The sequence below is a fragment of the Bos grunniens genome, chromosome 2 (assembly GCF_055505025.1).
Source record: "Bos grunniens cultivar Pamir isolate PY7600 chromosome 2, Bosgru_T2T1.0, whole genome shotgun sequence".
Lineage (NCBI taxonomy): Eukaryota > Metazoa > Chordata > Mammalia > Artiodactyla > Bovidae > Bos > Bos grunniens.
Window position 1 is genome coordinate 67,168,791 of NC_141166.1, and position 17,425 is coordinate 67,186,215.

The 17,425-nt window shown below is 42.4% G+C and overlaps 1 protein-coding gene across 4 annotated transcripts in view; it reads left to right on the forward strand.

Moving 5' to 3' along the window:
• CCDC93 (CCC complex scaffolding subunit CCDC93) overlaps positions 1 to 17,425 on the forward strand; it is a 103,441-nt gene that overhangs the window by 19,125 nt on the left and 66,891 nt on the right. Inside the window, exons 5-8 of one of the 4 annotated variants that reach the window (XM_086367335.1) lie at positions 634 to 732; positions 1,603 to 1,659; positions 14,667 to 14,767; positions 15,356 to 15,373. In XM_086367335.1, coding sequence (XP_086223461.1) covers positions 634 to 732; positions 1,603 to 1,659; positions 14,667 to 14,767; positions 15,356 to 15,373 — 275 coding nt within the window. The remainder of the gene's footprint in view (positions 1 to 633; positions 733 to 1,602; positions 1,660 to 14,666; positions 14,768 to 15,355; positions 15,374 to 17,425) is intronic. The other 3 variants (XM_086367342.1, XM_086367353.1, XM_086367362.1) reach the window with 3 other exon arrangements.

Sequence of the window (17,425 nt, forward strand, 5' to 3'; positions counted from 1 at the left end):
AAACGCGGTCAGTGCCCATTGCCTTACAGTGTTGGATGAGTGCTGTGAGTGCTAAGCTACGTCTGAGGTCTGAGGCTTGTCCTTGGCACACGTGGTCTCAAATCTGAATATCCAAGGGATTTTTTCACCTATCAGACAAGGGTTATGCTGGGTATTTTCACTGGTTCTCTTTCCTTTCTCTGGTCTGTGGCACAAGCAGCACGAGATGGAGAGAGTCCATTAAGGTCTGCCATTAGACACAGGAAGCTTTGGGGAGCAGCTGTGTTTGTGTTGGGCTCCAGTATTTACAGAGCCATCTGGTACTTGTGTCTCATTTGCTCCCGCAGTCGCTCTGTGAGGTGAAAGGAAATGATACTCTGCCCTCCACTTTAGCAGAGAAGGAAACTGAGGCCTGGGCACCTGGAGCAAGGCTCAAAGGTTCCTCTGAGGCTCTCAGCTCCAGTCCCCCTGATCTCAGCATCCAGATGCCCAGCGGCTGTTTTCCCTGCAAAGCAGTGCGTATTGATGGTTGCTTGTCACCTGGTTAGTTCATGTTCTGTGATTCAGGTTCAGGACCTGTGCCATCTCTGAGTTGGTCTTTACTTCACCGTGTTTCATCCCCATCAGCTCACGTTTCTGCACTTTCTTCCCCAGTGGCTGGTGAAGCGAGCTATAGAAACAAAAGAAGAGATGGGTGACTACATCCGCTCCTACTCCATATCCCAGTTCCAGAAAACCTACAGTCTGCCTGAGGTCAGTGTTCTGCTCTTTTCTTGTCCAGCTGAGAACCTGAATGCACAGTTAGGGACCCCCTGGAAGAAACAGAATAAGTTCAGGCTCCCCTGTGCTCCTACCCAACTGTATGGCATCTCTGCACCCACCTGGTCGGCACTGAAACTGGACCTCCTGGTTCATTTGAATTGCCCTCTTCTAATGGGCACTGAGTGCCAAGCTCTGTAATTCTGTCCTTTTCTCTCAATTTTGGTACTTGATCCAGACCTTTTTTAAAATTACAAGAACATGAGCATGCTGCTGCTGCTGCTAAGTCACTTCAGTCGTGTCTGACTCTGTGCGACCCCAGAGACGGCAGCCCGCCCGGCTTCCCCTTCCCTGGGATTCTCCAGGCATATTTCTGTATAATTGTATGAAGCGTTTCAAGAGACTATCTGCTTAGGATAAAACACCTGTAGTAGCAGTTGAGTAATAATCACAGCAACAATAACTGCTGATTTCTGTCAGATACCTGCTACATTCCAGTTCCAGCGCGCTACATGCCTTCTGCTTCTTGATCCTTATGGTCGCTCCTGCCCCTGGAGAAGCTGAGGCTTAGAGGTGAGGTAACTTGGTGAGGTCTCAGAACTCAGAGGATTTGAACTGAGAACACTTGTCTTCGCCTCTACACTCTGTGGTTCCTCTTTTTCTTACCAGCTGTAGGGGTCTGTTTTGGAGCCATTGACAGAGGCCCTCACTTTTTTCATGCTCAGTGTATTCCAATTTGTTAGAAAATTGAGACTTTTTCAGACAAAGTTGTGATGAGAAGTCAACTAAGATTGCTGAGCAGTCTAATTGAGTCTCAGTCTTTACACAGGACTTGTTTCATCCCTGTGTATTCTTGTCTTGCAGGATGATGACTTCATGAAGAGGAAAGAAAAGGCCATCAGGACAGTTGTTGACCTCTCTGTGAGTTCCCTGCCCAAGTTCTCCTGTCAGGGAAGATCATAGGGTCATAGCTTCCAAGTAGCCCTTTGTTTTAAATTGCAGAAGCCTCTGCCCCACCCCCGACTCCCACCACTCCCTGAGGTTTCTGTCTGTGGAGATTGCCCAGCAGCTGACCTCAAGTGCGTGTGTGAGGGAGGCCCTGCCTGCTGTGCGTGCCCAGCATCTAATACTAGCGTTCAGGGTAGAATGTGCCACAACCACTGCCCTGTGTTTTCCTTACTTCCAATTTTTCAGACTCGGAGCCCTTCCTCATTTGTGCCAGTGGTGACTATAAACTTCAAACTTCACAGAGCTCCAGAGAACAGATGACGAACTAAAAGTGATACAGAGGTTATCACTGCCTTGGTGGCTTTGGAAAGGCAGCTTCTGAGCTTTGTGTGGGAAACTCCGAGTTGACCTTTGTCCCAAGTGCAGTGAGCCTCAACCACAGGGTCTGTATCCACATGCTCAGTTACCCAGCGCGAGGGCCAGAGAGAGCTTTGGGCCTTCTCTAAACATTCAGGGCCAGAGCCCAGCAGAACCTAGTCAGCGCCACCCACTCCTCACCCCCCAACCTTCCTACATGTAAATGAAGCCTCAATGCCTAGGTGTAAGTTTTCTTTCTTTAGAAAATAATTTATTGAGTTATTTTGCCTTTTTTTTTCCTTTAAGAATAAATGTGCGATCTCCCCAGGCAGTTACTCTGAAAAGAGTAACAATAGCTTGATGATGAAAGACATGAAATGCTCATTTAAAAGTCTTGTCAGCTTATGGTTATAATTTGTATCTTCCCACAATTCTTTTGGGAAATGTGAGGTATGGAAAACCTTTAAGTTACATTCTGAAGCTGGATGGGGTTTTCAGATTTGGTGGCAGTATTAAGTATTAATAATAAGAATATATGATAGAACAGTAATTTTTTTTTTCCTGGTTGTGAAATAGATGTTCAGTTTAGAACATCTGGGGCTGGTGCACTGGGACGGCCCAGAGGGATGGTATGGGGAGGGAGGAGGGAGGAGGGTTCGGGATGGGGAATACATGTATACCTGTGGTGGATTCATTTTGATATTTGGCAAAACTAATACAATTATGTAAAGTTTAAAAATAAAATAAAATTAGAGAAAAAATAAAAAAAAAAAATAAAAAAAAAAAATAAAGTTTTCTTTGAAAAAGTTGATCAATCAGAGGGAAAAAGGTCAACCTTAATCTAACAATACAGAAACAGCCACTTTTGGACATATTTCTTCTGTGTTTTTAATGTATATGTTTATAGTGAATTAGAATTATGCTTTGAATATAAATTTATAGTTTTTTCCCTTCTCACCAGTAGAGCATTATATTCTGTTAAAGATTTCTCCTGATCGCATTTTCATGACTAATAATAACCAGTTGGTTGGGTCTGCTATTGCTTTCCCTTGTTTTAAGTGATGCTTCATTTCTGGAAAGAACTGAGAATGAGATGACAGTGTTACCTCAAATACAGGAAGCTGGGGAGCCAGGAGCAGGAGAGGAAGGGAAATTCTCTTTTCCCCATAAACTCTGTCCTATTTGAATTTTATAAAAACTAAATCTCTTATCACCTTTTCAAAAACAGTAAAGTGAAAAATTTGTTGTTTAGTTGCTAAGTCATGTCTGACTCTTTGCAACCCTATGGATTGTAGCCCACCAGGCTCCTCTGTCCATCAAATTTTCCAGACAAGAATACTGGCATGGGTTGCCGTTTCTTTCTCCAGGGGATCTTCCTGACCCAGGGATCAAATCCACATCTCCTGCATTTGCAAGCAGATTCTTTACCACTGAGCCATCGGGGAAGCCCAAAAGTTAAAAAAACAAAATAGTTACTGTTTATTGAATATCTTCACGTGTAAATCTCACTTGAAGCCCTGAAGAGAGAGTGAGAAACATTACATTTTCTGACTGTGTCACCAAGAATAAAAAGGCCAGTGTAGCTATCGATTATCCAATCAATGAAACTGCACCTGATGTCCCTTTACCTATTAAATATTTCAGTCCTCTAGAGACATATTATTTCCTCTCTTCATTTGTAATGGAATTTTTAAAGAAAATTGTCTTCTGCTTAGCAACGTGACTTAAATTCTTAAAGGAATTTAAGGAGATAATGACAAATATGTCGTGTCCAAACGTTGTTCTGAGCATTTGTATGTAACTTATCTAGTCCTTACAACAACCCTATGAAGTAACTGTATTTGTTTTTGACAGTTGAGGAAACTCAGGCACAGATTGGTTATGTAGGTTGCCCAAGGTCACATTGGTGATGACGGAGCCAGGATGCAATAAAATGCTAGATAAAATGCTGTCTGCAGCTCTTTAGAAAATAATATCAAGATACAGGAAAATGGAGAAAAAATTGGAGGTCTTCTTTGATTAATAGTTCAAATTGCTTAGTATATTGCCTTTTTTAAATGTGTGAACTTACCCCTCAGTTGACTGCCAGTAGGTTTACTGTTGTTCGGTTCAGTTCAGTCGCTCAGTCATGTCCAACTCTTTGCGACCCCGTGGACTGCAGCACGCCAGGCTTCTTTGTCCATCACCAACTCCTGGAGCTTATTCAAACTCATGTCCATTGAGTCGGTGATGCCATGCAACCATCTCATCTTCTGTCATCCCCTTCTCCTCCAGCCTTCAATCTTTCCCACCATCAGGGTCTTTTCAAATGAGTCCTTCACATCAGGTGGCCAAAGTATTGGAGCTTCAGCATCAGTTCTTCCAAAGAATATTCAGGAGTGATTTCCTTTAGGATGGACTGGTTGAATCTACTTGCTGTCCAAGGGACTCTCAAGAGTCTTCTCCAGCACCACAGTTCAGAAGCATCAATTCTTAGGTGCTCAACTCTCACATCTGTACATGACTACTGGAAAAACCATAGCTTTGACTAGATGGACCTTTGTTTGCAAGGTAATGTCTCTGCTTTTTAATATGCTGTCTAGGTTGGTCATAGCTTTTCTTCCAAGGAGCAAGTGTCTTTTAATTTCATGGCTGCAGTCACCATCTGCAGTGATTTTGGAGCCCCCCAAAATAAAGTCTGTCACTGTTTCCACTGTTTTCCCGTCTATTTTCCATGAAGTGATGGGACTAGATGTCACGATCGTCGTTTTCTGAATGTTGAGTTTTAAGCCAACTTTTTCACTCACCTCTTTCACTTTCATCAAGAGGCTCTTTAGTTCTTCTCTTTCTGCCATAAGGTTGGTGTCATCTGCATATCTGAGGTTATGGATATTTCTCTTGGCAGTCTTGATTCCAGCTTGTGCTTCATCTAGTCCAGCATTTCTCATGATGTACTCTGCATATAAGTTAAATAAGCAGGGTGATAATATACAGCCTTGACATACTCCTTTCCCGATTTGGAACCAGTCAGTTGTTCATTGTCCAGTTCTACCTGTTGCTTCTTCACCTGCATACAGATTTCTCAGGAGGCAGGTAAGGTGGTCTGGTATTCCCATCTCTTTTGGAATTTTCCACAGTTTGTTGTGATCCACACAGTCAAAGACTTTGGTGTAGTCAATAAAGCAGAAGTAGATGTTTTTCTGGAACTCTCTTGCTTTTTCCATGATCCAACAGATGTTGGCAATTTGATCTCAGGGTCCTCTGCCTTTTCTAAATCCAGCTTGAACATTTTCAAGTTCTCGATTCATGTACTATTGAAGCCTAGCTTGGAGAATTTTGAGCATTACTTTGCTAGTGTGTGAGATGAGTGCAATTGTGCAATAGTTTGAACATTCTTTGGCATTGCCTTTCTTTGGGATTGGAATGAAAACTGACCTGTTCCTGTCCTGTGGCCACTGCTGAGTTTTCCAAATTTGCTGGCATATTGAGTGCAGCACCTTAACAGCATCATCTTTTAGGATTTGAAATAGCTCAACTGGAATTCTATCACCTCCACTAGCTTTGTTCATAGTGATGCTTCCTAAGACCCACTTGACTTCACATTCCAAGATATCTGGCTGTAGGTGAGTGATCACACCATCATGGTTATCTGGGTCGTGAAGATCTTTTTTGTGTAGTTCTTCTGTGTATTCTTGCCACCTCTTCTTAATATCTTTAGCTTCTGTTAGGTCCATACCATTTCTGTCCTTTATTGTGCCCAGCTTTTCATGAGATGTTCCCTTGGTATCTGTAATTTTCTTGAAGAGATCTCCAGTCTTTCCCATTAACTTTGGAAGGCTTTCTTATCTTTCCTTGCTATTCTTTGGAACTCTGCATTCAAATGCATTTATCTTTCCTTTTCTCCTTTACCTTTTGCTTCTCTTCTTTTCAAAGCTATTTGCAAGGCCTTCTCAGAGAACCATTTTGTGTTTTTATGTTTATTTTTCTTGATCCCAGCCTCCTGTACAATGTCATGAACCTCTGTCCATAGTTCTTCAGGCACTCTGTCTATCAGATCTAATCCCTTGAATTTATTTGTCACGTCCAGTGTATAATCGTAAGGGATTTGGTTTAGGTCATACCTGAATCGTCTAGTGGTTTTCCTTACTTCAATTTGAGTCTGAATTTGGCAATAAGGAGTTCATGATCTGAGCCTTAGTCAGCTCCTGGTCTTGTTTTTGCTGACTGTATAGAGCTTCTCCATCTTTGGCTGCAAGGAATATAATCAGTCTGCTTTCTGTAATGACCATCTGGTGTTACATTACTGTTGTAATGATAAAGAATTTTTATGGATGGCCAGAGGTAGCCTTTGGGTTTTGTTTATTTATATTCTTCTTTGTCTACTGAAAGTACTTCTTATTTCCAGATGCTGCCTTCTTAGGTTCCTTAGCTGAACCCTGTTGCCATTAATTTCCTTCCTGCTCACCCACAGCTCTTCACGCTCTTCCTTGCAGCCTTGGAGTGAGAGTCCCAGGAACTTGTCAGAGAGTCAAGTGTGCATCCCTGTTATCTTCTTGTGACCCCTGTAAAAATAGAACAGCTTACTGGGTTTTGTTTCTAGTCACTCTCCTCACAGAGAGTCCCTCCCCTTGTAAAAGAAATGAGTGTGAAGTGTGAAAGTTGCTCAGTCGTGTCCACCTCTTTGCAGTCCCATGGACTGTAGCCTGCCAGGCTCCTCTGTCCATGGGATTCTCCAGGCAAGAATATTAGAGTGGGTTGCCATGCCTTTCTCCAGGGGATCTTCCCAACCCAGGGATGGAACCAGGTGTCCCACATTGCAGGCAGATTCTTTATTGTCTGAGCCACCAGGGCAGCAAGGAAAAGGAATGAAGTCTTTCCTACATTACCAGGGTGTGGTTCTTGGAAGTGTCAGGTTGTAAAGGATGTTTTCTTCTCCCCAGTTCTGCCCTCCACATGGCTCATCACTGTTTCTTACCTGCCCCTTACAGGCCAGTCTATTCTGTAGAGTCCCAAATTTAAATTAAGGATTAAAATTCAGTTTAACATATGGTGGCAGGTTTCTAGACCCAGCCTTTTATAAAATACAAATGCAGCTACCATGTACTGATTGAATGCCTGCTGTGTGCTTGGCATGTAATTAGGTTTACAAGCATTATCTCATTTAGTTCTCATCAACACTAAAGGACTTATGTGTTATTTTTCCATTTTATAAGAAGTTGAAACTGAGAAAAGCTAGTAAAATCCCTGCACAGTTGCAGAGCTGAGAAGAGGCAGCCAGGTTTTGATTTTCCATCTGACTCCTCAGGCACAACAGGTGCTGGTGCTTCTCTAGTTTGCTCACTCTTCACCTGGTGTCTTATTTCTCACATATCCCTGACACTAACTCTGCAGTCATGTTCCTGACTGATTTCAGGACCTTGGGATAGTAGTCATCAGGGTCCCAGAGAGTCAAATGCATGCAGAGTGGTTGGGTGCGCTGCCCTTACGAGGGCATCTGCTGTGCCTGCCCCACTGAAGACCGTTTGTCTAGCTGGAGAATGGATGCCAAGTGGAGACTGTTGGTTGTGTTGTCTTTTTTCCCATCTATTAACATGTTTCATTGTGCCTCAACAAGCAGACTTTACTCTTGCTTAGATATAATATCCTTTCAAAATTAAATATTAAACATTTTAATTTTTTCAAAAATTTTTAGCTTATTCTTGTCTTTATCCATCTTTGTACGACTGTTCCAATTTTCTGCCTTTGCCCTTGGTTGTGTGGCTCATCTGTATTTTTTGGTGCATGATTTTTAATTTTACAAAAGGTTGTTTTTCTTACATACTAGTGCTGTAGTAATACTAAGGAAAAATTAGGAACTGGAGAAAGAGTACAAAGACTAAATCACCCATGATACCACCAGCCACAGATAACCACTGATATTCAAAGTAGGAAATATAAGAGTTATGGATATTAATATAGAGAATTAGAGATTACAAAAAAAATAGCATGATTCTGTATGTTCTGTTTTATTGTGTGCTTGTTTTGCTCAAGAATATAATCAAGGTTATATTTCCATGCCAGTAAATAAGCCCCCACAGCATTTTTAGTGGTTGAACATTACACGTTGTGTGGTACTAGTTTAACTAGCTTAGTTTGTTTTTTTGGGTTTTGTTCTTTAGTTTGGGGTTTTTTTTTTTTTTTTTTGGCTATTATGTAGGACATCCCCATAGCTAACTTTTTTTCTTTTGTCTTTAATTATTTACTTGGGTTACATTTCCTTGAAGTGAAATTGGTTCAGAGGTTATGCCCCAGTCTATAGGACCTCTTGCCAGATTGCCTGGCAGAAAGGCTGTTGTGTGAACTTTTAACTTCTGAGCTCTTTTTGTCTTGGCCTCATTTTTCTTCCTCCTGGGGATTATTCTCAATACTTCTGCTTCGCCTTTGAAATGTATTCTTTTCTTGACTTGGCCATATCCCCGTTTTATAGAATAACTGACTGGTTTGTAGAAGGCCTGCTTGATGGGAGGTGGTATTTTCAAAGGATGTAAAAAAATGAAACTTGCCACCCAGGACAGTCCTCCCCTTACCCATCCACTTCAGCATCATAATTGCTCATGTGTCTCACCTTATGTGCTATTTTACAGCTTACTTCCTCCTTTTCTGAGCTGTCAGCCTTCCATATTCATGAAGTACCTGGGACCTGTGCAGTGAGATCTTTTACTCCCTCTCAACCTTGAATAAAGAGCAGCTATGAAATTTTATCCAGAGCCCCCAAAATATGTTTATTTACTGTTTGTTGAGCATTTTTTGGTAATGTTTAGAATTTTATATGAGACCAGAGGGGAGAGAATTTTTTTAAAAAAGAAGACTTTTTATTGGTTCTCTAAAAGACTATGTCATTTAAAACTCCACTGTACTCTTCCATAGGAAACACCATGAGGCAGGCCTTTCCACCCAGGACATAAAATGTACATATGGCAACATAAGAAAAAATACATATTAGTACATTTTATTAATAATGGAAAAACACACTTGTATGTATATCTTAAGCCTTAATGTGTGTCAGATATGTTAAACAGATAGATTGACTAATCCTTATGTCTCTCTCCATATACCTGTTTCACAGGTGGAAAATGTCAGGGGTTAAAGTAATTTGCCCCAAACTGGAGAGAGAGCAAAGGGGCAAGGATTAAACCCTGTCTGTCTGACTCCATATGTTCATTCAGTAATAGTATTAATAACTAGGCATTCACTGTGTGCCCAGCTGCATTCTAGAGTGTGGGGTGAAAGTAGGGACACTGCAGCTGTAAGGGATGCAGGGGACTTTGGGGCTCATCAAGGGGAAAGATGTGATGGGTCAGGGTCAGTAGCACCACAAGCTCTGTTTAGGCAGTGCTTTAACAGGTTTGCCTGCAGGGTGGGGAGGCCCTCCCAGTGTGCAGCCATCCTGAGGCCTAGGCACAGGGGCCACAGTCCAGAAGGGGAGGAAGGAAAACAAGGGAACCTGGGGCAGGGGTGGGGGCAGGAAGCCCCTGGTGGGTTAGAGATATTTGAAGGGCAGCTGCAGTCTGGGGTTTGTATAGTCTCGGGCTTCTCCTATCTGTGGTTCAGAAATGATGGGGCAGTTTTGCAGAGCATGCAGTGTGGACAGACTGTAAACGGCCAAAACTCTGCTTAGTGGGGCATCTTGTGAATAATTGGGTGTGTAAAGAGTTGGAGGGTTTTGAGCAGTGCGTCTCAGTACGCTGTGAAGAAATAAACCTAGAAGTCAATGTACAGAAGCCATCTTGGCTCATGTATACAAAACAGCAGCCTCTTTCTTACCTACTGAGTCTAGCTGTTTGGTACAGTTTGAAGGGGGTCTGAAGTGGAACTTTCGTTAGACCTCATAGAGCAGAACGCAGACCTGCATAGTGGAGCTCTTGTAAGAGAGAATAGGGAACGAACAAGATTTAAGGGATGTCTGGGGAAAACCTTCCTCCCCAGCTGACTTTCCTACCCATTGACATGACTACCATCCATCTATCTCACCATTCCATCCACTCAGTTCCCAGGGGCTTCATTTTTGTGGTGGTGGTAGTGGTGGTTTTATTAATGCAAAAATGAAGACAAACCTGTTTGTCTCAGAATAATTTTTTCTTAGAGGATGTTTTAGGGCCCTGTGCTTGCTGAAGGGGACATCAATGGAGCCCCTTTAGGTGGAAGGCAGTGTTTGTTCAGCGACCGGTGGGTGGAGGTGTCTGTTAGAGTCAGGTTTGGGCTGCCAGTTGAGCTCTGGGAAAATGAGATGTGCTTCCTGCAGAATATGGTGTGGTCCGGCCCCCTGGAGCTCTGGAGGGCAGTGGCTGTCGGTGGCTGTCTTGCTGCCCTCTGGTTATTTCATGAAGGGGTTGCCTGCCGTAGCTGAGGGGCAGTGACTGGAGCGTTGTTGCGGACACAGCTGTGGAGCTGAACTCTTCCCACCTCTTCCTTGCCATTTGGAATGTGACCCAGAGGAATGGCTCTGATGGGTGAACCTGACTTGTAGCCAGTCCTGAGAAGTGGAGAACTGGGCCACTCACTGTACACAAGTCTCTGCTTTACAGAGGGGTCACCTTAACTTCTTAACCCCAACCACACTCGTGTTTCCTTTGCCATATGCTGAGCAGATGATCAGGGCCCAGCATGAAGGGTGATCACAGTTGAGGTAGGGCACATCATGCAGGTGCTTGAGAGTCTCAGTTCTGAAGTGTTCTCTTTCATTTATTGCGTTTGTAACCATGGGCAAGCTGTTTAACCTCTGTGCCTGTTCCATCATCTGTTTACATAAAACAAGGATAACTGCCCTCATGGGTGTGAAGGTCAAGTGGGTAGCACATACAGAGCAGTATATGCCTGACACATACCACACATTCAATAAGTGATAACAATTACTATTACTGCCACTGTTAATGGCCAAAGATAAATTGATGTCATGTTTTTTAGAAAGCATAAGATCAGATCAGATCAGATCAGTCGCTCAGTCGTGTCCGACTCTTTGCGACCCCATGAATCGCAGCACGCCAGGCCTCCCTGTCCATCACCAACTCCCGGAGTTCACTCAGACTCATGTCCATCGAGTCAGTGATGCCATCCAGCCATCTCATCCTCTGTCGTCCCCTTCTCCTCCTGCCCCCAATCCCTCCCAGCATCAGTCTTTTCCAGTGAGTCAACTCTTCGCATGAGGTGGCCAGAGTACTGGAGTTTCAGCTTCAGCATCATTCCTTCCAAAGAAATCCCAGGGCTGATCTCCTTTAGAATGGACTGGTTGGATCTCCTTGCAGTCCAAGGGATTCTCAAGAGCCTTCTCCAACACCACAGTTCAAAAGCATCAATTCTTCGGTGCTCAGCCTTCTTCACAGTCCAATTCTCACATCCATACATGACCACAGGAAAAACCATAGCCTTGACTAGACGGACCTTTGTTGGCAAAGTAATGTCTCTGCTTTTGAATATGCTATCTAGGTTGGTCATAACTTTCCTTCCAAGGAGTAAGTGTCTTTTAATTTCATGGCTGCAGTCACCATCTGCAGTGATTTTGGAGCCCAGAAAAATAAAGTCTGACACTGTTTCCACTGTTTCCCCATCTATTTCCCATGAAATGATGGGACCGGATGCCATGATCTTCGTTTTCTGAATGTTGAGCTTTAAGCCTACTTTTTCACTCTCTACTTTCACCTTCATCAAGAGGCTTTTTAGTTCCTCTTCACTTTCTGCCATAAGGGTGGTGTCATCTGCTTATCTGAGGTTATTGATATTTCTCCCGGCAATCTTGATTCCAGCTTGTGCTTCTTCCAGTCCAGCGTTTCTCATGATGTACTCTGCATAGAAGTTAAATAAGCAGGGTGACAATATACAGCCTTGATGTAGAAAGCATAGTTAAAAAATAACCTCTGACTTTAAATTACTGATGGAATTATGCTACCAACTCATTATCTTCTCAGGGTTAGGAACACAAAGAATGAGAGACTAGGAGTCTCCTTCAAAATCTGTTAGTCCAGCCATCATTGTGCAGATATGGAAAAAGGTCCACTGAGGGAAATTGCCTTTCGCAGGGTCATACAGCTTGTTAATGGCAGAGACGGGACTAGACATCAGTGTTCCTGACTCGTTTCTTAAAAGGGTGACTTAGTAATAGTTCTTTATACTTGGCCTGGGAACATTTAGGTCCTTTACTTAAGCAAAGCATTGTAATGATCCACGTGGCCACTTCACATTGTATAGTCTCATGAAAGAGCTCAGCTGGAGTGACTAGTGGCTGAGCCAAGTTAGTATAGTAGGAAACCTTGGGACTAGCAACCTGGGTACCTATTCTAGCAATCCTGGACAAATTATTTGTTCTCTGCTTGTCTAATAGCAAGGTGAAGGTAATAGCATCTGCCCTGCTTCTGCCCACAGTGTAGTTATAAAATGCAAAAAGTAAGATGTGTATGAGGTGCTTTAAAGTATAAGGAATAATTGCACAAAGGCCAACATTGTCATTGTTTGGCTGAATAAAAGGTCCTTGTGCTGTTGGTTCAAGTATGGTATTGTTTTGGAGTCATTCCTTTTTTAGAAGAACCCAACTTCCTGTCTGGGTCATTGACTCTATGAATGGTAACTAAAGAAGGTAGCAGTTAAGCTCAATTATATAGAGCTGCTGTAATAGTAGAGCTCCATGGAAATTAAATCGTACACAGTAACTGATGTCATACCAGTTTATTATGGTTTTCATTTCCTCATAAATCTGATTTGTTATTTATAGCTTCCTATTCATGTTCATGTAGGCACCAGCAGCAAACAGGAATACTTGTGGCAGCGAGTTATAACAACCCTCCAGAATCATCCCAGAACCCTGTTTCATTTCTTTTTCACAAAATAGGTGAAATTATAGATGTTACAGAAAGGATGTTTTTCTTTATGCTTGAAACTTTTCTTAATAAAAAGTGAGATGATAATAAAGTTAACCAGAATTATCAAGAGGGGAACAATTTTGATTAGCCTAAAAATACCACAGTCTGGAGAAGCCAGATAGTAGTGCTTGTCCTGGTGATATCTAAGTGGAGATTTTACTAAGTGGAGTATGTGTATGTGCTGAGTCGCTTCAGTCATGTCCAACTCTTTGTGACCCCGTGGACTGTAGCCCACCAGGCTCCTCTGTCCATGGGATTTCCCAGACTAGAATACTGAAGTGGGTTGCCATTACCTTCCCCAGGGGATCTTCCCGACCCAGGGATCAAACCCGGGTCTCCCGCATTGCAGGCAGAGTCTTTACCATCTGAGCCACCAAGCAAACTCTGCCAGTGGGAAAGAAAAGATCCAGGGGTAAACTGAAATACCTTGCACAAACAACTGCCTACTTGTACCTAGAGCCCTGAACAAATATTGTTAAGGTATTATTTGATGCCAGTTTGCAGTCACAAAGGACATGTATTTGGGGTAGAATGGTAAACCAGATCATCTCAGGGTGACGACCTACATTAATTGAGCACCTACTACATGCCGTATACTTTGTTTAGGAAATATGTATATGCAGTTTTAGTATGTGTCCTACACAAGATGGATCTATATTTATTTCTATATTTATAACTAAATAATACTCTAATAAGTTAAAAGTCATTGGAAGCTTATAATGGATTTTGTGTTTTATAAGTTTTTTTTTGAGGATAAACCTCAAACACTTCTGTAAAAATAGATATATCTCTGAAGGGTTTATATCAACTTTCCTTTTTTGGTATTAGAATTTAAGAATTTGAGATTTCTTTTGCCATGAAAGAATTTTTTTTTTTTTAAGTATACTAGGTTAACATCTATATTGGTGATTGTTGCAGTTTATGTCTCTGGGTGGTAGAAAGGTCTGGATATGTAGTGTGTGTGAAAAATTTGTATTTCTTTCTGGATAATTTTATTAAGGGATGAAACAGATTTGAATAGAGATAAATCTTGCTTTTCAAGGCAAGATTCAGTATTATAGAGATGTCAGATCTTCCCACAGTAATCTATAAATTTGGTGTGATTCTAATCCAAGCTCAACAATTTTTCATAATGAACTTGACAAGCTGATACTGCAATTCATTTGGAAGAGAAAATGTGTAAGAATGTCCAAGAAATTTGAAAAAGAACAATGGATACAGGATACTCATTAAACAAGAAAAATTGCAGAGGATAATACTGGTACATGTTTTATGTGTGTGTATGTATGTTTGCCGTTTTAAATCAAGGAAAGGATAGACTATTAAATTTATGATGTTGGGGTTCTTAATTTTCCATTCAGAGAAAAATATATCTATACATACCAACTTTTCACTATACCAGAAGACATTCTAAATAGATTAAAAGGTTAAATATAATCTATAAAAGTAACATATAAAACAATCCCTGAGTTAGGAAAAAAGATGATTGATGAATTTGACGGCATGAAATATTAAAGTGTTATAGGATAGAAGAAGCCCCAGCCAAGATAAAACAAAGTTGACAACAATGGCTTGGGTGGAAGTATTTGCTACAACACTAAAAAAAAAAGGGCAGACTCCTTGAAGGCAGCCACCCCAGCCAGCTGTTTACCCACAGGGGAGCTGTACACCCACCACCACGGGGAGGAAGGCCCGCCCCTGACAGGCCAGATGCCTCTTCACCCTCGGTAATTCTCCACCTCATCCACTTCTTAGGATGCTTACAAACCTCGTCGGAAATACAAACGCCAGCAGGGAGCAGAGGAGCTGCTAGATGAAGAGTCGCGGATCCATGCCACGCTTTTGGAATATGGCCGGTAAAGAAGGGGACCCTGTTTATAAGTATCTATTTGATAAAACCACTGAAAAGAAAAGCTGATTTAAATCACTTCATTGGGATGAACTTGGTTAGTTCTCACCCGGTCAAGTTTACAATTTTGGGCCCGAGATTTCCGACACCGAGTACTTTTCCGTCCAGTGTTGAATGAGTCCAGTTTCTGTGGGTAGCTTCCCTGATGGTGGTAGAAGCCTAATCTCTGTAGTTCCTCCCCTGCCCCAGCTCTGCCCTCCTTAGGAAGTCAGGCCATGTCGGGGTGTTCACGGAGGCTTGGGTGGGCTACCGTCCTTGCCCCTGCCATTTGTAAACATATTCAGGGAAACCGCAGTTAAAGCAGCTTTACTTTGTGTTAGATACTAGTTTTGGTTTCCTGTGAAGAATTGTCCTGAACAGAAAAATGAAGAATTTAGAAGTTGTTTTGTCACTTCTTAAAAATATCTCTAATTGAAAAAAAATTCTTTTGGCCTCAGTTTTCACTTAAACACACAGAAATGCCTCTCCTCGTTGGATTTTTTTTTGCTTGACTCTGGGTATTAACCTTCCTTTATGTCCTGAATTTTCTACTTAGGGTCACTGATTCCTTGATGTGAGTATGTCTCCTGGTGCTTTCCTCCTCTCTCATCTGAGTGGTTGCTGTGTGTTGCTCTGCTTATAACCCAGCCCTCATTGGGGGGCTGGAGCTAACGGCACCGCCACTAGCGTCTCAGAGTGAGCATCTATGGCTTCTCCCTCTAGGATGCTGGAGAGAACCAGCAGGAAATTAAGGTTTAATTGCCTTACTAATTCCATCTCTCAAGTGGAATTGCCATTGCCACTTTTTGTTTGTTTTTGAGAGAGTAATGCTGGCTCTTAAGAATGAAAGCTAGTCCATTCATTAAAAGGAAGTTGTTAGTTCTGGCCCTAATCTAGCTGTGAGGGCTGCCCTATGCTCACCATTTGCTGCTGTGAATTGAACTCCTCTTCTGAATCAGGTACCTCCAGACCGGTTCCTAATGTGCAGGGGCCAATATAAAATGAAAATGCAGGATCCCATGTTAAGAGTTATGAATAATGATTAATCGTTAAGAATTTCATGACAGCAACAACAACCCAAGTGTGGGGTCCTTTGGGGTGTGGGACCTTGTGCAACTGGACACTGTGATGGGGGCTTTCTAGCCACCCCCCAGCTGCAAGAGGGCAGACAAGGCTGTGCTGGTCCACATGAGCCAGAGCTGGAGAGACAGCCTCTGTGAGTCTCACCTGTCCTAGAGCCAAAAAGAACTCAGGGAAATGTGTTTTTTGTTAGTTTGTATGGTTCATACCTTCATTTTTTCCAATATCCAATATGTGTCTCGGTACTCACCTTAGTTCTTGTTGGTGGGGTCATGCTGGCTCCTGATTTCTAAGCCTGGGGTAGCTGCTTGGTGAAGGCTTTTTTTTGTTTTTTAGGAGATGGGGTTATTTTGCCTTTTTTTTTTTTTTTAGCTTTTCTGATAAGGAGAGGGTGAATTTGTGAAGGTGGGGAATTCTGATGGTTTATTCAGTTCATTCCCCTTTTTGAGAATGATGAAGACAGCTTTCACAGAGGTTAAAAAGTAACCTGCCCAAGGTCAACTGTTAACTAGTAAGAGCCTCAAACTGGGACTTGAGCTCAGGTCTGATGGACTGCAAAAGCATGTCATCATCATTATATAAAATGCGTTTGAGCCTCTGGTGATAATTTGGTTCTTGGTCATAGAAAGATAGGCCCAGTCTTTTTTGTTTGCTCTGAGACTGAACAACTAAAGAGTTATTACAACTGACAGAGCAAATTGGATGAAACTTACAGCCCAGAGAAGTCATTCATTTATTCCCCTTCCTTGGGAAGGCCCCTATCCTCCTATCTGGCTGTTAGACTCTTCTCTCAGGGTTCTAGTCAGTGCTCTCCACTGCATGGAGATCTTTCCCATTAGGTGAGGGTCATATAATAGGGTCTTTATGAGGGATTTTGATAGTCTGTTCCATGTAGAAAACAGTAAATGTCAACTATTAGATGCTATCACCACCACCACCACATCATCATCACCAGCATCATCTTCATCACCACCACCATCATCTTTATTATCCTTAGCAGCAGCAGTTTTTGGTTCTCAGATGCTCATAAATATGACTTTTGGATTCAAATGAGAATCCTATGCTGAGCCTCTCTTTTTCAGTTTTCCTGGTCCCTATGTTCTCATCCCCCCAGTTCTAGTTCTCCCTCCAGCCCATTTAAGACAAGCCTTACCCTCTTTGCCTCCCTTCCTCATCAAGCAGGGCTGGCCCCCTGCTGGTTCTGGGTCTCACTCTGCTCCTTCCAGCCTCTCCCTCACCATTGTGGCATCCCTTAGTTGCTCCTCCCCACCTAGGAATCTAAATCCCTCATTTGTTGTCAGTGCTTGTTTTCCTCTTCATTTCTCCTCTTGATGAGAGGGAAAATATTTTGACTGCTACATAAGAAGGTCTGAAAACAGTGTATCCTCTTTGCAGTTAAAGGTCACTCAGCCTAGGTCCATAGAGCATCTGACTTTGAGGCCAGCATCCCAGTTTCTCCTCCCTTTTTTGACTTTCAGTTGCTCAAGGGTATATTTTGAGCCTGGGCAACTATGCTGAGGGCCTTAAGGACTGTTCAGTTCAGTTC